This window comes from Hypomesus transpacificus, chromosome 23 (assembly GCF_021917145.1).
Source record: "Hypomesus transpacificus isolate Combined female chromosome 23, fHypTra1, whole genome shotgun sequence".
NCBI lineage: Eukaryota > Metazoa > Chordata > Actinopteri > Osmeriformes > Osmeridae > Hypomesus > Hypomesus transpacificus.
Window position 1 is genome coordinate 15,868,006 of NC_061082.1, and position 23,144 is coordinate 15,891,149.

Below are 23,144 nucleotides of genomic sequence, written 5' to 3' on the forward strand. Positions count from 1 at the left end.
TCCTTCAGTGCATTCCTCAGAGAGAAACGTCTGCATCCAGCAGCCCAAATTAGAAAAACAATCTCCTGTGACTGTCTTGGCATAATGAGAGCAAACCTTTTGTGAATATGGAGTTCGCTACAGAACTAAGTACAGATTAGGCAAATAAAACGGTGTCAAATGTCTGTGATTTACATACAGAATGAAAACAAATGGCAAATTAAGAGAAAGCAAATAAAGTAGGCAGTAGTGCCAACCAACCTTTTTTTTTTTTACTTTAAATCCTTTTCAACATGCTTTTTTTGTGGCATTAAGGCCATTTCTCAAAGCACTAATTGGGTATTCATGTGAGGGTGTGTTTGTTTATCGTCCTGTTAACACCGTGAAAAGTCTAGTTCGACACATCTCATATTCATCCTCAACATGAAAGAAAGAGACAGGGAAATGTCTGCACTCTATTTTAGCCAGAGAGCATAATCTCTGCCAACACAGTCTTGTCCAATTCTCTCAGCTACCACGGCACCTCCTGCAGTGGTTTTGTTGTTCCCCTGGTTTGTTAAATAATTAATTCTGCCTTGAAATTCCTCCCATAATCTATACTTTGCCATATGCCGGTGGAGGAGAAGACAGCCTCTATGCTAACAGCTCTATAATGAGTTCTGTTGAAAGATGCACATTACCAAAGATCTGTGGTAAGGACCGTCACTTTTGTGGTCACATGTTAGGCATTACCAAAGATACCATTTATTTCAATCATTCTAACTTGAAACATAATTAATTGTGGTTTATGTCTTACCTTGACCGCACAGGATATGAGCAAATTGGGAAATGTGACTGCTTGTTGACAAATTCTTAAGCTTGTAAATTCAGGCATAAACTTGCAGAGAAACCGGAATAAAACAAATGAAAACAGTGACAGTGAATTCTAAATGGCAACACCATTTCACTTGGTCAGAACAAGTCATGAAAAGGTATAGAAAAATGTGTGAAATATGAGGATAATAAACATGCCACCTTCTACCCCAATTCTTTTGTCTCCTCTCCAGAAGCTAAAGGATTATGGGATCCAGGCCAGCAATGCCGCCATTTTGCTGTCCAGCTAAAGAGGATGCCTGCCTCCCACACCAGCACACAATCTCAACAACCAGATCATCATCCAAAAACAACAATGGACTGCTGATTTGGAAAACTTGAGTTTAATGATGACAGCTGATGGCACAGGTAAGGATGACGAAACAACAGGGCACATCTTCAAACGCATAGATCCAAACACACACTGCTTTCTTATTTAAAAAGGTGTCAACTTTATCACACACAAAATGCAGAAATTAAAACATTAAAAAAAAATAAGTGTGAGTGAGATGTGTACTGGGGGGAGCCTTTTAATGGTTACACCGTTCCCTTTTCTCCACAGCATCACCAATCATTGCCTGTTTCCTGCTAATTAGCAGTGTTCAGCTGCAATGTGAGGCCTCCCACCTACCTCTCCACAAGTGGTTCTTATGACAACACCACTTCTTCTTGCTGCTAATCCATCAAAGTCATATACAAGTCAAGACTGCTTGCTACCACTGGTACATACAGAACCACTGGCTCCTAAACCACAGGTACATACAGGTACATACAGGTAAAAACAGGCTACTAGCTGGCACAGGGACATGGGAACAAGAGTCACTAGCTAACAGACTGCTACAGGTAGACTACATACAGTAAAAAATGGCTAACACAGGTATATATAAACAGAGCAGAGGAACAGCTAGCAATAACAGTTTTTTACAGAACCGCAAGCTGTTTTGAACGGAAAGAAGACAGTTGCTTTGCATTGAGTGGAAGCCACCACAAAAACAGTTTCAGATAAATGCGCTAATTCCTCAAAATGGCCGCAATGCACTCTGAAGACCAACTCTCAGTCATTTTTTCCATTCACATCATGCTACTGTAACCTAGCTGAATTGGTAAAACTCAGTCCTCAGAATAAATTCCGCCCTTGGGCTCCATTTCATGGGCTAGTTCCTTGGTGGCGTAGCTGGTTTACACAATGTTTGGAGGTAGTCGTCGCGTTTGCGAGTCAGCGGGTTTGCATCCCTCAGTGTGGAAGCTGAGCGTCGCAATGACACGTTACAGCGAGGCTATGACCCGAAAACACACAGCTGGACACAGCTAGACTGGCTGGGGTTGCTGTGGTAAGCTGGAGTGAGTTTAGGGGAGTGAGTATAACCGGGTTGAACTGGTTAAACTCCTCAGTGAGTTGAAGACGGCTAAACTCACCTAGGTTCGCATCCCAGCGTGGGAATGACGGGAGTAAGCTGAGCAACGCGAGGACACCTGTGACACTACCTTTCCCTTTTTCCAAATAAAATCGTGGCATTCCTAAATGAGTAGGTTGTGAAGTCTGACGTTGTGTTGATTCAAGGCATTATTTATGCATGCAGATTAAGGAGCAGCATTCAGACTATGCTCTAAGCTGGCACCCTGGGCAGAATGGCATAATTAAATGAATTGCCTTAGAGGGATGCAATGAATATCCCAGCACAGCATCAGGTCAACATTGTGGACACAAATTAAAGCCGGGGCCTCAAGAGTTCAATGTCAGTGTCTACACTTAGAGTGGAAAACAGAAGAATGTATTCAGAACCTCACCCCATGTTTGTGTTGTTGCAGGTTTTTCATTTAGATCATTTTCTCCAATTTTAATTTCACCTTTTGTGTGTGTGTCCACACACGCAGTTCAGATTAAAAACATGTGCGGAGAATGTGATCCTTAAAGCCAAGTGTGACCTCTTTTAATTGACTACTCTTGTGTTACTCTACTAACCCTAACCTGTGAAGGTGATTGGCTAAGCTAAACTATCAACTATCACTCATATTGACATGTAGAAATGGTTGCATGAGCCTTAGAATTGTATGTGGAGGCAGACAAGTTTTAGGACAGGGAAAAGCTATTAATTAATTTGTGATTATTTGTCAAATAAAAGGGTAGGTGTCAGTAGTCCCTTGACTCTCACTTTTTGTTAGGTACGCATAAATAAATACAAACACCACATCCACAAAGCCTGTATGCATAGACACAACCATTCACACGTATATGAACACACGCTCCACCTGCATACACAGACAAACACACACCAACAAACAAGTGTGTAAACGTAGTCCACACACACACATGTGAACCAATTCACCTGAGGAGCATGTGGTGTTAAAACGAGGGACTAATTAAGTGACAGACAACAGCTCGCAGGGGGGGCATTCCTAGGGACTACAACCGGCAACTGCAACAGAGCAACAGCCACCCTTCCTCTCCTTTCCTCTCCTCTCCTACCACCCCCTTCCTAATCGTCTCTGCTCCTCCCCCCTCCCTCCCCTTTCCTCCCCTCCCCTTCACTATCCTCTCCTTTCCTCTCCTCCTCTCCCTTCCCCCTGTCCTTCCTTTCCTCCCCGTCTCCTCCCCTTTCCTTCCCTCCCCTTCTATATCCTCTCCTTTCCTCTCCTCCTCTCCTCTCCCTTCCCCTTTCCCCTCTCCTTCCTTTCCTCCCCCTCTCCTCCACTTCCCTCCCCTTCTCTGTCCTCTCCTCCCCTTTCCTTATCGCTCAGCCTTTATGTGGACCAGTTGTTCCACACTTTCCTTTTCACTGAGGTGCTAAAACGATCATTGCCTCCACTTGAACCCCTCGTTTACAGAGGAATAGAGTCTTCAATGCACGTCTCACACATGCAGAGAATGAGTTTTTTCCCAAAACCATCAAACATAGTTTTGTTCCAAATGGCCATGGGAAACCTCACGTCTGTTGTCATCACATCTGATAAATGTGCAGTAGGAATTGTTTGTAAGTTTAATGAAAGCAAAAGAAAACTTCTCCAATTAGACCGATTAATTCAATATGGAGAATATCCCTCAGTGTCACCATCTTGACGAACTATGAATCTCATCAGCCAGAGACTGACCTGCATATTCATGTAATTACCGCAGAAACGACACCAGGCTGCAGAGTCGTTAATAATTAAATTAAGGAAAAGTGAGCTATTGTTTTGAGGGAGGGAGAGAGAGAGAGAGAGAGAGAGAGAGAGAGAGAGAGAGAGAGAGAGAGAGAGAGAGAGAAAAGGAGAGAGAGAGAGAGAGAGAGAGAGAGAGAGAGAGAGAGAGAGAGAGAGAGAGAGAGAAAAATATTTCGACAGAATCAAGCAACAAAGCAGAATGTGACACATTGCAAACTGGTCGCTTGACTAATCCTTCTGCTATGGGAAACAATTTCCGAATCTGATTCGGTCTCATTAATTCACTTCATTAAATCAAATGTGGTCAAACGGACGGGGGTTCGCGGGGAGAATATAATTAGCCGGTGGATGACACCTCTCCTGTGACACCGGGGCTGTGCAGGCCTGCTGACGTCCCCAGCCCCTGGAGTGACCACAGAGCATGGGGGGTCGGGGGTCGGGGTGGGGGGAAGGGCCTGCAACCGAGCGCAGCATTGCCCAGTGGACCTGTAGAGGAGTGGGGAGTGGGGGGGACACAGGGACTAAGGTCAGGTCTATGTCGTCTTCCCTTAAGGCCACGTCAAGGAGACGGAAAAAGATGAATGTATTGTACCTGGGCCTGAAGGAGTGGACGCCACAGGTCACGGGGGTCATGCGGACCCGCGATGAGGAGACGGCGTCGAGTCGAGGGCGGAGGAAAGGGCGACGCGCTCGCCGTTTCATGCCTTGTCCACCCCTCGGTCTATGAGAGAGGACACGTGTGGAGCCCTCCCAGACGGACGGAAACCCAACGCTCCTCATCCTCCCGCAGCCCACATCTGCATCGCGAGTGCTTCGGAGCACGCCGCCAAGCAAGTGCTCCGAGAGCTGCCTCCTGGTTTGCTGTGTGCCTTAAGTGTTCCCCGTATTCAACAGCTTTGCTGGGCTCGGGCGTCCAAAAATGCTCACCGTGCCTATTGTCTGCACATCTCTATCTCCAGAGCTGGGAACAACCATACTTTAAGTGTCCCATTAGCGACTGAGCGGAGATGGAGGGCGGGGGGGGGGGGGGGGGGGGGGGGGGGGGGGGCGGGAGCGTGGGGCAAACGGAAGCTCCAAAGATTCCCCATTGTGTTTCTGATGTACAGAAATACAGTAGCTAGAATGGGAGGGGAGGAGGGGGGCGGGGGTAGTTGTTGAGTTAAAGTTGAACATTCAGGCATTTTCTCAGTGTGAAAAAAGCACATCCGTCATTTTGAGCATGAAATGTTAACTCTCATCGAGCTCTCTCTGTCGTGTCCCTGTGACAAAGCGCAGCCTTCTTGGGATCAAACTGGAGTCGTTGGGTTTTGTAAATGACGCATTTCCACAACCTGGCCACTGCTTTAAATTTCGATCGAAAGAGAGTGAGAGAAAGCGAGAGAGAGGGAGAGAGAGAGAGATATCGAGAGAACAAATGGCCAAAGGCTTTAAGTAGCCGAAAACAATGTTCTCACTTGTTAATGAAGAGCAGGATAACGCAGAGCGGGATGAGGCTGAGCCGAACCGAACGGATATCTGAACTCATCTGAGCTGAGCGGGAGAAAGGGAAAGGAGCGCAGAGCAGAACAAAACCGAGCAGGAAGGAGCAGAGATGAGCGGAGTCCCGGCGTGTCAAACTGAGTTGGAGGCCCCTGTCCCGGGAGACCGTCACCCCACCCCCCATCCACCCCCCCCCCCACCACCACCCCCGTACTGCTCCAGCACAGCAGGTTAACCTGCCTCTGCTTTTTTAAGGACTGATTGGTGGGCCCCCCCCGCAGCTTCAGGTAAACTGACAATTTTCCATCAGCAGGGAAGGTGGCTTTATTAGTGAGAGGAAAAGGGGGAGGAGGGAGGGGGAGAGAGAGAGAGAGAGAGAGAGAGAGAGAGAGAGAGAGAGAGAGAGAGAGAGAGAGAGAGAGAGAGAGAGAGAGAGAGAGAGGGAACTCAAGTTCACAGAGGGCTGTTGTTGGCCTAAACACCAGCAAATAATGAGAGCAGATTGATGTCATGCGATCAATTATCCCAATGGTCTCTAATGTGCAGGGTGAGACAGATTGGGTGAGACAAATGAAAGCCAAATTAAAATCCTCGCTATCAACAAAAGCGCAATATATGTGTTATATGCTGTGTTGTTTTCCTACCGCATTGAGTTCAGCTTCAAGAATTGTACCTTGAGCAAACGCAGTCAGTGGAGAGTTATGAAAAATCACTATGGACCTTTCAAAGTAGTCAGATAGACTGGAAAGGTGAATGTGAAAAACAAAAAGCTATTTTATGTGAAGCTGAAACAGGTTTCCAGTGGACATTCTGACAGGTGGAAAACATCGGTGCAGCCATCCTACCACAGTGCAAACAGCTTCTCAAAACAGGAAATCAATATCTTTCCTTGGCCTCATGTAAATCTAGAAAACTCTGGGCTGCAGGGGTAAATACAAACACAGACACACACACACGAATACACATATACACATTCGCAGTCCTGCACATACAAACACATGAAGACGGACAGATATGTACACATACACCAAAAAAAAGCACGCACGCGAAAACTGGCACCGTACTCACACACGCACACAAACATGCCCAACCAGCTTTAACACACAACAAAACGCCCAGGCCACTGAGGCATCCAACAAGTACCTCTCATTTGTAATTCTATTTCCTATTTCCGAGGGCTCGTCGTAGAGGGCGAACACATCCCGCCTTACGGTTTCTGAGGGCTTCATTTGTTAGCCTTGTTCCTCTGACACCCTGAGCTTCTGAGAGGAGAGGAGAGGCTGCGTCGAGGCAGAGAGGGTTAAAGGCCGGGGCTTGGATCAGGCCGCCGATACGGACCCCATACTGGGGCCTTGACGTGGCCCCGGACTCGCGCAGCATTTTTCCCTGACTCCGCAGGCTCGCCGGGGGCCAGGAGAAGTGAGACGTTTTACACACACGTGTTGACGGACAGAAGACTGCCGGCCCACGTCTGAAAAGTGCTTCCCACAGGTTATCTTTCATCACCGTCTAGTTTTAATGACAACGTCGGTGTCGGCTAGAGGAGAGGAGAGGAGAGGAGGAGGAGAGGAGAGGGATTTTCTTCGCTTGTGACTGTAGAGGACACTGTAAAGGACACAGAGGTGTGTGTGGATTCTTCACAGGTCACAGACCATGTAAGACGGTTTGCTACCGGCTTCCATTGACAAACAAAACCCTTTAAACACACACCTAACAGCACACACAAACACGCGCATCACAAGCTAACTCTCATCAGATTGAAAGACCAGCTCATTAATAAATCATTATCACGTGCCAATAAATTGTTCAATCGGATCTAAATCTAGATACAGTATATAGTGTGCGTACACATACGTTCTAAGGGGTCGTAACGAGGGCCAGGGTGTGTGGGGAGGTAGTTAGCGAGAGGTGTAGGAGGCAGTTAGCTAGAAGCGTGGGGAGGTAGTTAGCTAGCAGCGTGGCTCCAGCTAATCCACACACTGATGAAGCCGTTGTCTGTCTGTCCACTGTTCCTTCTGACATGTACTAACATGTCATAATGGTCATAATTCTTTGTCTGTCCCTGCTCGACTCTGTCATTAGGCCCCCGGCTTTGCTCCCCTGGGGGTTTGGGGGTTAATGCTGCTGTAATTTCACCCGTGGCTTCATACTAGCCTACCTCCAGCCCTGGTGTTAAACACCGACTTTCCTAAAGGGAGCATGTGTGTGTATGTGTGGGTGTGTGTAGAGAATGGGGGCTGTATTGATATTCTCCTTAAATATCAGTCTGTATTTTTTGTCTTTTTTCACATGCCTTGAATATACCTGCCATGAATATCCCTCCTTTCAAGGTCCATTACTAGTCCCTCCATTTCATGGTAAGCGTCTGTCAACCGTGTTTCAGATTTATTTGTGTTGGTGGGTTGAGGCCTCCCACACGTCACCACAGAACCGGGGGGGGGGGGAGGGTACAGGAAGATGGCACACACACACAAACACTTACACACACAGGCGTTCCGGAAAGGACAAGACACACACAGACACATTTGCGTGGAAGGCAGGCTCTAAGGGGACTGCTCACCTGGGTCTCCCCCCAGCTCTGGGTGGGGACTCAACGTACCCCAATCCCTTCAAACGGGACTCCCATCCACACTCTCCCTTCCAGGTGCTGCGCTTTGTGGAGACGAGACGAGCAGTAGGCAGGAGGGAGCGCGGACTGGAGGTTGGAGGGGAATAAGGGGGAGGAGGAGAGCAAGGGAGGAAGGAGGAGGGCGAAGGAGGAGGACAGTAAAAAAGATTGATGGGGAAAGGAGAGAGCGAGGGGAGAAGTGGAGCTGTCATGTTAATATGACTGCACTGTACTGCTTACATGGTGCTAAGCTCGAAATATGGCAGCCTTTGACAAGTAGGAAATTCAGAATGACATATGGGTGACATCATTGTTCACACAGCCTCATGCATGTTTAGATACAATATAAATACGTAAATGCATATATAAATAAATACACACGTAAGTGATTGATGAAGACTTGGAGTATCTCGGCATGCATTCATGTAATATTCTGCGCTCATAGTATGTGGATTGTTGGCATTGGTGAAAATATTTAGCTGAGAGTAATGTCCCCTTTAGTCCCCTAGTTTAGTTTATGGAAATGAAATCTCTTTCTCACACAGACACACTTTTTCTCACTCTTAACACTCTCGGTCTCTTTCACTCTCACTCACTCTCTCTTTCTTTCTGTCTCTCTTTCTTTCTCTCTCTCTCTCTCTCTCTCTCTCTCTCTCTCTCTCTCTCTCTCTCTCTCTCTCACTCTCTCTCTCTCTCTCTCTCTCACTATCTCTATTTCTCCAGCAAATCAGTACATCCATGTTCCATGTTGCCATCTACAATATGTGGTTACCGTAATTGTCAAGGCCTAACCATATGTAACCATTTTAGTCTGAGCAAGAAAGTTATTTGTACGTAACAATGATGACAACATACATTGTATAGATAACTAATCAAATATTACCCCAGTGATGAATAACTACAACGTTCACACACATTCATTGTTTTGGTCCCTCTGGAATTTGAGAGGGCATTTTTACTGAAGTGTGTGGATTATTTTATTGGTTTTACTGTATTGTGTTTGTAACTTCCCCCCTGTTTTACTTGTATTGGGTTATACACTTATTTTATGTATTATTTCTTTCTCTTTTTTTACGTAACCAAATGTGTGTGATGCACGGATTATTTTACAGTAATTACTGTAATTAGTTGAATAACCAGCCCGAATTGAACAGAAAAATTCATCAACTTAATTTTTCTTTCAGTCCAGAGTTCTAGAATATGCAGCCTAGGATAACTTGGATGGTATAGTTTAAATCTGAGGTTACATTTCCTTTCACCACACTTACATAAAATAACTGCCAGGACAATCAGGCAGTACTTTGTCAGTCCAATTTTTCATAAATGGACCAATATGTCGTACATAGTACATTTTCTGAGTACTTAACTTCCTGCAGAAATACTTCCTGGTTTCTATTTCCCTCACATACATCCCAATGTTTCCCTTGCATAGTGTATAATGTAGGCGTATAGGCGAGGCTTCCTCTTTCAATGATGAAGTGCCTCTATTGTTGCCTGTCCTAATGTGTGGCATTGCCATGCCCCTTGTGTAAATAAGTTGGTGGTTGAACGAATAGCATCCAGTGAGGCATTGTGAGGAATCCAGTTTGTGATGTGTAAAAGAACACGTTATTGTATAGTTGGCATGACCAGTCCTTTGGTTTCCAGGACCTTCGGAAAGCATTTAAACAACATTTATGTACCTTTCACAATATGTTTGTCTTTCATAACCTAAAATGTTTAGCTTAACGCAAATTATCTTCTCTCTCTGGCTAATTGACACCACCCATGTTGACAACTTTTGTATGACTCTGTTTCCTCAAGGAGCCCAAAACAGAGCACCTCCAGGGCTAAGGTTTAGCCTCTGGTTTCAGCACCAAATGGTTGGGATTTGGTCAGAGCTGTGGTGGGAAGCTAACAGTGCCTACAGAAACAGCAGATAAATACAAGAAATACGTTTGTTGTTCATTAATTGTCTGCACCAGTGTCACCTCTGCCAGTAATCTGTGTGAAGTGTTGTGTTCCCATTATCTACCTCAATGTAATCATTTCTGGGGCTATTTTTGTGTTTTCATCAGTAGGTCTGTTGTTTAGTTTTCAATAGATATAACTGTCTGTGTCATGTATTATTGCGCATTATTAGTAACGTTAGCGATTATGGACGTACATATCAAGCCTACAACAATTCCACAGCTATTAGCTGATACATTTGCCGAGAAGTGGGCAAAAAACAATGTAAAGACAATCATTCCAGAAGGAATCATTCCGTACTGATCTGTCTTGGTTTGGGCAGGGCTGGACAACCCATTGACAGGTGTCAGGTGCTAACTGACTGGCCGTCGATGCGCTCACTGACCAGAAAGGTCTCTGGCTGTCAAGGGACTGCGAGCTTCCAGAGTGGAAAAACTTGGCGCTCAAAGTCAATCAAATTAGCTCTTTCCAGCCCAGTGCACTGAGGAGAGGAGGGGAACTGTCCAGGGCCAGGCCAAGGGAGAAGCCACTTCCCGTCGGGGGTCATGGGGTGCGACTCCCTATGGCGAGACGCTAGCGTTGAAAAAAATTGGGACCTCAATTCAATATGCTTCCAAACTTGCCAAATCTTGCATGGGCAGATTCGAAAGACTAGAAAGAGAGAAGAGACGTCGTATTTCCACCCACAAATGAACGTTGTTTGAAAATCGACCGGAATGTCATCAACCCCGAGCGTTGATTGGTAAGCGGTAGCGCCGGGCTAGGTGTCTCTTGACGCGTTTCTGCAGTCTCAGCAGGTGTGAACATCCCCAAGGCGAACACCAGACAATGGAGAAGATAAGGAGATCAGAGTACAGCCTTACTGAATCTGAGCGAGCGTCACGGGGACAGCCACTGGTTTGATCCACGTCCTCCTTCATTCGTGTCTGCTCACGAGTACCTGTGGAAGGTTGACAGCCCATTATGTTTGATGCTTGCCGACTCTTTAACACATCAGATAGTTGCGTTCATGTCACTCGGCTGCCTTAACTAGCTCTTCAAAGCAGAGAAAGACTATTAGTCTGGAATGATTTATGCCTGTCTTCCATTTGTACTTGAGCTTGATGTCAAGGGTTGTCTGTAAAATATATCATCAAATCAATAAACTGATTTTTTGGAGAAAATAAGCAGGTGCCAGATGGTTGTGAAGCCAGTTCTCATGGGGGGTGGGCCGTGGGGGGGCATATCTCCAGTCAATCTCACGTCAAGTCATATAAATCTATTTGAATTTGAGCACCGCATCATGCTTCCCCTGATCATTCCTGAATGAAAATGACAGACGGCAAGAGGCAGGAACACCGTATTCATATAAGTCCAAAATTGACACCGATCGTTTTCTGAATGCAGACCGCTGAAAACTTTTTTTCAAAGTAGTATCTGGGGAGAGTTTGTCACCCATGATGGCACCCAAACCAGGGGAGAATGAATGCATTTCAAGATGTTTGTTTAATGCTGTACCTTTTTCATCTTACAGGCTTGCCACCAGCCAATCTTCCGCTCTTCTTTTTCTATATGACTGGGTGTTTGGCCTGATAGGCCTATATCAAACTGTTATATTAGCATAAATGCCAAATAGGTTTCAAACCTCAATCTGCTGCTTGTTCAGTGTTGTAGACCAAAATAACACATAAGTGGTTAGTAATTACAAGTAAAGCATTATTGAACAGCATATGTACGAATTATCACATGTTTACCAATTAAACACCCACCACAATGCTAAATGGCAAGCTCTATCTTGAGCTTTTTTGGAATGGACCTTTTTTATTATTATTCTTTTCGCATTTTCCAACAGCGAAAATGGCTCCTAGGGCTGCTGTGTAAGATCCACAAAAGGTAGATCTCCGCCTACATACCTCAACCCTGAATGCCGTTCCCTAGGGCTTAAGATCTGCCTGTTTGCAGATCAAAGAGGCCAAGGTAACAATATCATGTTTACAGGTGCGGGGAAATGAAACCCTTACTAGGTGTGTGTAAGTGAAGTGGGGAGACACACAACGCCTCATTTATTTTGCGGTAAAATGTGTCTCTCTGCAAGTTGTCATTTAGAATTTAGAGTTTGTAAACAAATGGACAAAAATGAAATTACTTTGAGTTTTGGATGAAATATCCAACTTGAATATGTGTGATCAGTATTTGTAATCACATGATTTATGAACTGATTGATTGAGGCTTGAGGCTGCACTAGGTGCCATAAATCGTAACATCCTATCACAAACGGCTGAACTCTAAAGACAATGGAAAACAATGGAACATGAGACTATGATAGCCCTCCATTTATAGTGAACAACAAAAGAGGCTTCCCTGGTGATACCAGCAGCTCTTCAGTGGGAAGTCTGATGTGTGGGCAGATGAGCTGGGGTCTTTGATGGAGCACCTGCTCTGGTCCTAAAGGGCCTTTGCTAGAACACAGAGACCAAGCGCACACACGCGCAGAAACGCGTCCCGAACGGGCACAGAGTAGAGCACGCAAGGTGTGGTCGTGAAGGCTTTAACGAGCCGACACTCTGCACATGCATCAGTGAGGTGGGGGAATTGGAAAGGAATCGGTGGGGGTGTGGAGATGCAGAGTTTTTGAGGGATTTGTTGAATTTCTCTTTTCTCTTTCGAGAAGGAGACAACGCACAGCAGAAAGCCCACCTCGGTCTTGCCAAAGTGCATCATTTACTTCTGCGCTTCTCCTTCAATCTACATTTTTGTGCCTCCACAAGAGTACTGGGCACGCCAAGCCTTCGGCATGAAAGGGAGAGTGTTTGGCTTTTTTTTAGACTATTTTGTGTGCGACTGACTCTGGTGCCTGTGTCCAAAAGGGAGGTGCCTGCGCTAGTTTCCTCAGAGGAGAAGGGTAGAGGGGGTGGGTAAGGTGGGGGTGGAGGTGTGGGTAGAGGGGGTGGGTAAGGTGGGGGTGGAGGTGTGGGGAGTGGGGGTGGGTTGTTTGTTTCTACGCCTTGCCAGCAGAAGTGACAGCCATTCCGGCTCTTTCACAGAAACACATTCATCTGTGTGAGAAAGGCGGCTGCTGCGCCCACATGAAAGGACATGGGGGCTGAGTTACACAGGAAGACAGACTGTACATAGACTTCCACACAAACACAACACTGGCCGTGTCAGAGAGTTGGAGGGAGGGACAGAGGGAGGGGAGAGTAGGTGGAGGGGAGGAGTTTTTTTCACTTGTAACTGTGAAAAGGTGTCTGTGTTGGACCAGTCTTATGCTGTGATTTCTTAATTGCTCTTCGTAACACTCATAGCTTTGATTAGTTTTTACGCATCTTAAACCTAAACATATAGATGATTAAAACCATATATGCATTTAGATTAGGTTACATTATTAATTTCAAGAATCTGCTGCCCCCTACCCAACAGGCCTCAACGAATCACATTCAAATTTGGGCCCAAACACTAGCGTTCTGTATTTCTTTCAACTAGATTGTCTTTGACAAAAAGGATGCTCTCTCACATTGACCACAGGCCTATCAGTCAATTGTATTCTAACTTGGCTTCTAACATCGGTTTCCAAAAGTAGAACATTTGTCCGAATAAGCAAATGCAAACTGGCCTTTAAAAACGTTATTATGATTGGACAAAATATGACAGAATTGACATTTGTCGAATTTTTACTTGATTCTGCAGTCACGATGTTATCATTTTAAAATTGTTTATGTAGACCTGCAAGTCCGATATATGGTTCAAAGGTTACGCAAAAGCCATCAATAATAATTTGAAAAAGTCTAGTTCGTTATAGGCCTATTTGTGACACAAAATGAATGGTCAAAATCGTAGATAGGCTAATGCACCACTAACATATAGGTCAATCCATCAAATAAAAATCACATTAGATTGTAAACATTGGTAAAGTCTAAAAGCCTTAAGAAAAAATATATTTCGTATCAGAAATGGGAGGATGTCAAAAGGGGGAACAGTCAAATGCCTACAGTGTTTAAATACGATTCATTTATCATGTAAAATGATGGGCCGTGATGGGGACATCCGTGGTCAAACACCTGCTAAAGGACAAACTGCGCTTTAACAAATGAAGCCCGTTCTTCAAATGGAGAATATGCAAAGCAGAGCACATACCTATGTAAAAACACCATATTCATCGTACAGAAATCCAGGTTTTTTCAATACCCTGAATATAGGGCTTATAAGACAAATAATGTAATGTTTCGACTGTTTATGTGATTTAATATTTGTCTTCCTATAGGTCTACTTTTCTCACGAAATGACAGCGAGACAGAGGGAACACCCCATACGAAAACGAAAATGTGACAGCCTACAAGAATGACGGATACAATAATACATGTAACAAGTTGTGTAGGCAGATGATAATATATATATATATATATATATATATATATATATATATATATATATATATATATATATATATATATATATATATATATGTGTGTGTGTGTCATTGTCGGCCTACACTGCAAATCAGAGATTATAGGGTACAAGTTCGGGTCTATTTGTACGCTATAATTAAACTGCTTTGTAATATTTCAACTAAAGTATAGTTACATCGAAAACAATGACACAGTAACCTGATCTCATCCCTAGTCATATTTTGCCGCTTCTTGGGCAGAAGCCCAAAGGGGCAGCCTTTGTGCATAGTACATGGACGCTGTGCGCATGCTACTTCAGTTTACAAACAAATGGTAGAACCCCAAAGGTAACAGATCGGAGACATATGGTAAGAACAACAAGCATGCAGTGTTTTCAACCTAATCATGCTGATTCGAAAATGTACTTTCATACATGGGCTAGTAAAGCATAATTTATTCAAATAGGGTTTCATTGTAATAAAAGTATGACATTGTATTAAGTTGTAATTTTCATAACCATCTCGGCTATTTCATAATTATTTACATTCGATGTTTGATTGTCAATAAGATGCATACACTAGACAACAAAGGCTAATTCATTCTTGGCGCAAAATATTTTGTATTCTTTCAAATTTCAGTCTGTCTGATTGTACTTAATATGCATACATTTGAAGAAGTGCCTAACATAGCTAATTGTTTTTAAACTGCGAATCCACAAGCTCTCTATAAAGTATCAAGACAGTCGGCTACTTAAACAAAGTTAAGTCACGTAGCCTAAATTAACAACATACATTTACGGAAAGTCTAATATAAAGTAAAGTTTTATTTTGTTGGCCTATATACCAAACACTATATGCAGTTAGTATATATTAGTTACTAGTAGGCCAACTGCATATATGTTCCGATGTTGTGATCCGCAAAGGTTCTGTTCGAGGCCTAAATGTAGTCCTACAGTCAGTGTAATCCTTATTATGTTTGTTCGTGCCAGTTAATATTAAATAGTATTTATACTATATAACTTCATAAATGATTGGGGTCAGGTACAACCTGAGGCAGTGATGTGTTTTGTGTTTGCTTGAGGAGAGACAGAAAGTGAGAGAGAGAGAGAGAGAGAGAGATTAGAAATAGAGAATGTTCAGGTAATAATCTTATGTATAGCAATCCTTTCAGTTATTTTGGGCATGTAAATCCTAAAGATTTGAACAATATAACTCCAATCCTAAACCTAAAGTCTGAAGTAACTTTCGGGATGGGTTATTCATCAATACCCCACCATTTATAGCTGCGCGGTTACAGTGCACACGAGAACAAGGCAAATTAGATGGGTATTAATTCAGATTTATTAGAAGTCACCTCAATAATGTTTAAAAAACAATAAAGTGTCGTTATATTTTTCACTCGTGACTAATACCCCTGCTGTTGTTTAGAGAATTTGCCACAGGTGCACGCTATAACGGACCTCTGGTGGAGTAAAGCGACTTTACAACACCTGTTGGGCTTTTTCGAGGCAAGAGTAAGACGCCAGAACTGGGATGAATATAATTCGTAGACCCCCCGCCCCTTCCGGCCTCCCCCTTCCTCCCATCCCGCCTGCCCCCTTTTGCTCTAAGTCAGACATGGCCTAAACACTGATAACTCTTTATAAACCTGTAAAAAAAACTACATATCAAATGAGTAGGCGTATGCCTTACGAAAAGTGCAAACACACACACACACTCACAAGGAAAAAACATTGAGCTGTAGCCTGTCTTAGTGTAACTTGAAGTTGAACGGGGTTTAACAGGTTATAAAAAACAAAATTAGGAAATTAAATGGTTATTTTAAATTAAAGCTATATAGGAGAAGAGGCCAACTTCTATTTCGTTGAAATTATAACTCCATGGTAGACTTACAGGACAGTCAGCCCCAAACCAAAAGGTTTTTTCCCATCGACAGCTTATCACAGGCCCTGGCTACAGGGGTTAACTATGATTCTCCTCGAAGAAAAATATTATTTTCTAAAAGCTCATCCTTCTCGTGGATCAATATCGGAGCAGCATGCGTTGAGAAGGAAGAAGCATCGATGCGCCGCGTGGTACTGACCTTTCCTGCTCCCCACAGGTCATATCATCCTCCGCGAAAGAGGTCACCACACCAAGCCTGCTCATGAGAAACCCCGCACTTCCGCCCCACGCACGAAGGGGCAATTAGGAAATACAACCTCTTTCATATAGGGTAGACTACTGTCATAAAAAACCTGTCCTATACTGCTTTCGGGTACCTCGTTCAGCAGCGGTATGCTCACATTCAAAAATACTGAAAAATAACATAGGGCCTACAAACTGTACACAGTGCCGTAGACAGGGTTTTCTTTGGTCAGGGAAGAGAGTCAGTCTTTGCAATGAAAGGTACGTGCAGTAAAATGAAGTCCAGTCACAACATTCCTGAGACAGTATAGACACCATAGTGTCCTGCTAACAACCGGTATGAAATTACACAACCGTGGTCGCTCGATTGATTTGTGAAAATGGTCCCTGTCTTCATCTTTTGTTTTACGCGTTGTGCACCTTTTTTCACCAACAGTGTGGACAAACGAAAAGATTTACACCCTCCACTTCTGTCAACGTGTATTGCTTATCCTGCTTCTTAAAGAGACGATACCTGACTTCGGCGTGTATAACACCCAAACCAAGACTTTGATAAACCTATATTTTTCTCTCTAACGTGCTAAACTGTACAACCTTTCACAGGTTGTCATTCTTAAAAGGTGCCTCGTTTCTACCTCCGTCCCTTGCACGATAAGAGGACCTATGCTGCGTCTACAGTCATCTCTGAACCACGTAACCTGTGTAGAAAAGTCATCAAACAGTTTATATGATTTTGGGGGGCATGCATTAAACTGTAATGTACCATTATTGTATCAGCAATATATGTAATCTTGATTAACCTCTCCCTTCTACAAAAAGAAGAATGCTTGCGGCTTTATTTTTCAAACTCAAACACGATCGTGTAGAGTAGGCCTAGTTGGCTTTTAAAAAAAGGTGCCTATATGGGTAGCCTATTTGACACTAAAGGCTAGATGGATTCACAAAAGCTCTGACCAGAGTCGAATCAAGTTCAAGTTCGTTGCCGCTGTAACCATGCACTTCGGTCCCTGAAGTGACCGGCCAGGGGGAGGGGATCTCCAAACAGATTGGAGAAAATGCAGAGGGATGATTTCAACCAAATTCCAGCATGCCCTTTTAATTCACAGACGAAAAGGCAAGTGAAAATCCCAAATTGAATTTTGATGAGTAAGGTCCTGAGTCTGGTGTGTACGCTAGCAGCCAACAAATGTTACCCTGCTGCCTAGACACCAACACCGTTGCGCCAGTGACTGTTCCACAAATACCAAACACTCGAAATCTGGTTTTGATCTGGTTTTGAGTTCGCTTGTTCGACTGAGGCGTAACTTCTCTAATGCATGACCATGTTTTGACAGTAACGAGATTCGAGAGAGTTGTACTTTATCACTTGCAACACCTTTTATTATATTCGTATGCAGTAAAATTCTTATCACAATAATGAAGGAAACACCTCTTAAACACATAACAAAACAACTGCCCGTGTTTAGCTCATCATTGTACATATTTATAGTAAAGAAACATTCTTTATAAATATTGTTTCATCTGTAGCAAGTAAATACCATAATTTAATTACAAATGGATAAATATGGCAGTTGATATTTACAAAAGGAAGGGCGTAGTTGCAGAAAATCGAACGGCACGACGTTTATTGTCCCCACAATCTTCCAGATAGCATTTCACAATTCAAACTTGCAAAGCACAAAACATCACAAGTTAAGCCCAGCAAACTAAAATATACATTCACAAGCAAAATATTGTGGTCTGTTTGAGTTAAGTGTTGACTTTGGCACTCTTTCCAGTTTATAGATGTTTAGTATAGTTACAATCAATTTGCCTTAAGATCACAATATTTAACATCATAATACACCTTTATTGTAGTATGTGCACTATAAGTCCAGTTAGAGAAATAGCTACCATTGAAGGAACATCTATACATCAAAAGACTGACAAAATCTATCACAATCAATGGGAAAGGGCATTTAGTAATTATTTACAATATTGAATACAACTTGAATATATTACATATTTTCCTCTGTTGGTTGGCTAATTTGTCATGTTCCTTGGTGGATTCGATGAGCTTTTAGTGCTTTTGAAACGTTTGTGTTTTGCCTCCTCAGTGCGTGCACGAATGTGTCCCAATCTTTGCGTTCCATGGTCCGATTTTGAGAATGGATCGTTTGTTCGGTTTAGTCTTAGACATACCATTCACTAAAATTGGACGATAGGCTGCTGTGGCCGTTGTTGTGGACGGCTGATGCGGGGGATAGATTGTTGTTGTTTTGGGTCTCGGTAGTGGGGGAGACGAGGCCAGGGGGCGTGGAGGACTCATAGCCAGAACTGGCTGCTGGCGAGGAGTCGGAGGCTGGGGGGGTAGCCTCGTGAACCTGAAAAAGCGGAAGCCATTTTAGTTTAAAAAAATCTAAATGTTTTCTCTTAATATTACAATTGAGGAAAGTATGACCACTAACACATAATCTGCTATTTCCAGAGTAACAAACATACCACTGTATGCCTACACACACATATACACGGTACAGTATAATCAAAGTGCATTTACCTTCATGTGTTTGCGAAGAGAGCTGGGGTGAGTGTAGGACTTGTCGCACATTTTGCAGAGATAGGGCTTGTCTGACGTGTGCACATGCATGTGCTTCTTTCTGTCACTGCTGTTTGCAAATCTCCTATCGCATCCTTCGAACTCACACTGGAACGGTTTTTCTCCTATTTGAAAGTATCAAGAAATACACGTTAGATTCGGTTATTTGGGACAGCCAACATGTAAGTAATGTCATTACCTAATAAGTAATGAGGAGCATCATAAGAGTTGCCTTCAGATGTCATTGTAAACACGTGAAGTAGCCTAACGGTCATGGACCTCTAAAGGATGAATAGTGAATGTCAGAGAGAAACACACTTGTTATTTTCCCAGTAAAAAAAAACTTCTGCATGTAGTATAGAAATGTTATTAATTCACAAGTGTTTATAGTTTTAATTTAGGGACAGCTGTTTGTAGTTTAAAGACTGCCTACTGCTAGCCTATTTATCAAATGTACTCCGTCAAAACATTTGTCTTAGCCGAATCAATGAATCAATTACTCAATTCGATGGTTGTATTTCACACTCCGTTCGAATCAGTGTGTTTATTAAGTTACTATACCAACACGCGTAGATTAATTTAATTATTTGAAATTATAAATGACTGACACAAACAAGAAAGGCGCATCGTCTGTAGCCTGCAGGAAGCGAACCGTTTGCTGAGAAACAGTAAAAATCTAATTAACACCTAGACAGTTTACCACTGTCCGATACAACCACGGATCCTACAAGAAAATTATTCAAATGTGAAAAGCTGGTAATGGCTCGTCTGGCACCTGAATCAACGGCATGCTAGAGAAAACAATAGGGCCTTTACACAAACAACGCACTCGTGTCCCTGAGGAGTAAATCCAAGATAAAACGTTGCATTTCCACGGTAGGCTACATTTCGAAGAAGACGAATTTAAAATATCTAAATCCCAAATATTTCTGAATGGACTGTTTGAAAATAAAATCAATGTGGTGAGAAAGGAGAGACATCCGGATTCAAAGCTTGAAAGCTCAGTCTCGCGTAAACATTAAACCGGTTGATGAGATTTACTACTACTCGACGCACGCGATGCGCTTCGATCTTGGAGCCCTCAGGTTCCCTTTGACCCATTTTAAAGTTTGCGAACCACAAAACCTCGACAGACTGTTACATAATAAAACACATTATTGAAATCCAATGTATTCTTACTGAATTAAAGAAACGGTTAACGTTTGACCGGTTTGTGCTTGCTTCTCTATTTTACACAGCCTACTGATCTATAAATGCTCCCATAAATAAATCTACTCTGATTGCTGGTACGAGTATCTACTTTAGCAGTCTAAAAATATGCTTACTCTGATAATCTGATTACATCTGCGTTTGCAGTAGCATTTTGGCCATGCTCCGAAGAGTTAATGCATTCTACCATGGAATGCTAATTCTAAACATGCCTATAACGTTTTTGCATAACGAAACACTGCCACATATCTGCAAAATATTGATTCATATCAATTCAATAAAGCTTCATAATTACCTGTATGTGTTCTCTTGTGTATCTTGAGATTTTCGGACCTGGCGAAGACTTTGCCACATCCCGGAAAGGGACACGGGAACGGTTTCTCCCCTGTGTGCACCCGAATGTGGTTCACTAGTTTGTATTTTGCCTTGAACGGCTTGCTCTCCCGCGGACACTCCTCCCAGAAGCAGACGTGGTTGCTCTGCTCCGGTCCACCGACGTGCTCCACCGAGACGTGCGTGACCAACTCGTGCATGGTGCTGAAAGTTTTGTTGCAACTCTTCTTGGGATTGCTAAGCTGCTCCGGGTCGATCCACTTACAGATGAGCTCCTGTTTGATGCACTGTTGCCTCATGTAGCGGAAGAAGGCACCGGGGTGGTGGTGGTGAGCTGCCATGTTCATCCCCATATTCATATTCATGGAGCCGTACTGGTTGTGCAGTTGCGCGGCTGAGTAGGGGTCGGTTCTCGGGCTGGAGACCTGGTGGTACTGTTCGGAGCGCCCGAAAACTTCCCCAGGTAGTCCAAGACGCATCTGCCCGTTCAACACGTTCGGGGATCCGTGGGAACCATGCTGGTCATGGATCCCCGGGAAGAGAATGTGGCCCTGGCTGTCTGTATGGGAGTGATGAAGAGACCCCGCAGTTGGGCCAAAAATAGCGTGCTGGCTACTCGCCGGGGAGGATTCTCCAAACCCACGGCTGCGAAAGAGAAAGTCCCGGGTAGAGTTGAAAGGCGAGCTCGCATACGAGGTGACATGGGCGGCATGTGCCCCTAAAGCCGTCGCGGGGTAGCCTGGTGCCTGGGAGGTAAAGGCAGAGCTCTGTCCCGGAGAAAGATCATGGTTCAGTTTGAACGCACCCATGTGTGCCGAGTCAACGAAGCTATTTTGTGCTAAACTCAAGTCTCTGTCCTGCATCTCGCTCGCTGAGTGATGCCTTGCAAATGTGCTTACTCCCAGTCCGGGGAACTGGTGGCCAGCGTCCAGTAACATGATGTCTAAAAGCAAATTTCGTTGTAATCAGTATGTTAGCAATACAAAGTCTATGAAAATGTTTTTTCAAAATGTATACTTGAAAAGGGAAGGCTCAACTTCCAAACAATGAAACATCATATCAAGCAAAGTTCAAATAGACGATCTGCTCAAGTGAAGAAAAAACGGGATGTCTTGTTTTATGGAGAACGTCTATATTCACCAGTTAACTTGTAACAAAAAAAATCCCTTTGCAACGAAGTGAAGAGATTCCTTTGCGCTTTCCTCCAGAAACTGAAAACTGGTTGCTTTTAAACACATTCGAAAAAATGAATAATTATCTTAGGTGTCCTTAGCAGTAACACAGAGTGACAGAGCGGGTTGTTGCAGCATCTCGGATTGTTGTTCCGATTGGTGTGTTTATTTCTCTCGCCTGCCTGTGTTTATCGCTGAGGGTCCCTCTTTCTCCGTGGACTGACACTAACTCCTCTAACGCCCCCTTTAACTGGAGCTTGGTCACTCATTCCACGCAGTCTCATTGGCCACTGTGTATCATCAATCCCAGGTGCCCCTCCAATAGCAGGTACAGATTTAGCGACTAATAGCTGATCGCCATTTTCCACTATTAATTACCGCCTTCTTTTTAGGAGAGGCTTTTCAGGGAATGGGAAAGAGAGGAAAGAAAAGGGCATAACATGTGTCTAAAACCCGTTATTGGAAAGGTTGTTATGCATAATGTAAGAATGGCAATAGGGTTATATTTAAGTGAATATACAGCCTAACTCAGCGGCAAGAGTTCGCGAAAGAGCAAGGACACCAAATGCAGGGCTCCTAGTGGCGCAGAGGGTTGAGTGTACAGTCCAACCTTATGGGTGCAGAACGCATACAAAAAAGCCAGTTCAAGCCCTGCGATATGAAAGTAAATAGCCCGGCCCATACTTCAAAAAACGGCAAATATATTAATGGGAATGAAAATAACGATGTTTAATGGTCAGACTTTTATCTTAGTAACTGTTTCGTATTACGCATTCATATTTTGAACTAACTAAACGTTGTCAGTAAAGTGATGAGGGTTTTAGCTGACGTTTTTCAATTTGACAAGGAAAAAAAATGTTATTTGCACATATAGTGTCCCGGATTTTAAATGACGTTGTTCCATATGGTGGACAGTCGGATACATAATCTAATAGATAACAATCCTGATACATATGTTTCTAATCTTACGGATAGAATCGTGCTTTTTCGGCAATTATCAGTTTTGTTTTTAATAGATTGGTATTTAGTATTATTGAGAGTAAATCCTTACTCTTTAGTTTACCGGCCAAGCTGTTCTCATTCTACGTACTAGAAGGAACGACAGAAGGAAAGCAATGTGTGCGCGCACACTTTAACACACACATATTCACGCTAGCGCAGACCCACAAAAACACGTATTCAACTGCATGCACAAACACGCACGCACGCGCGTACACACACGCGCAGAAACACAGGTTAAATGGCCCATGTTCAGGTTTCCTGCATTTTTGTTAGTCAACAATAAATATATATTTTTTTTCTCTGTTGGAATATCATGTTATAATATAAGCAATTCATAAGTACATTTACATTAAG

At 43.4% G+C, this 23,144-nt stretch overlaps 1 protein-coding gene across 1 annotated transcript; it reads right to left on the reverse strand.

The window, feature by feature from the left end:
* Nucleotides 1-17,872: 17,872 nt before the first annotated feature.
* zic2a (zic family member 2 (odd-paired homolog, Drosophila), a) lies at nt 17,873-21,954 on the reverse strand. The gene is made up of 3 exons (XM_047047214.1): nt 20,579-21,954; nt 19,036-19,199; nt 17,873-18,862 (listed from the first exon to the last, which is right to left on the reverse strand). The coding sequence occupies exons 1-3, from the start codon at nt 21,552-21,554 to the stop codon at nt 18,671-18,673; spliced, it is 1,332 nt and encodes a 443-aa protein (XP_046903170.1). The 5' UTR covers nt 21,555-21,954; the 3' UTR covers nt 17,873-18,670.
* Between the last annotated feature and the right edge of the window lie 1,190 nt (nt 21,955-23,144).

Excerpts from the sequence above, each read along its gene's own strand:
- zic2a (XM_047047214.1), bottom strand. The coding sequence starts at position 21,554 with ATGTTACTGGACGCTGGCCACCAGTTCCCCGGACTGGGAGTAAGCACA. Across the intron at positions 19,200-20,578 it reads ACACAAGAGAACACATACAG|GAGAAAAACCGTTCCAGTGT; the intron begins GTAATTATGAAG and ends ACTTTCAAATAG. Across the intron at positions 18,863-19,035 it reads CTCTTCGCAAACACATGAAG|GTTCACGAGGCTACCCCCCC; the intron begins GTAAATGCACTT and ends CCGCTTTTTCAG.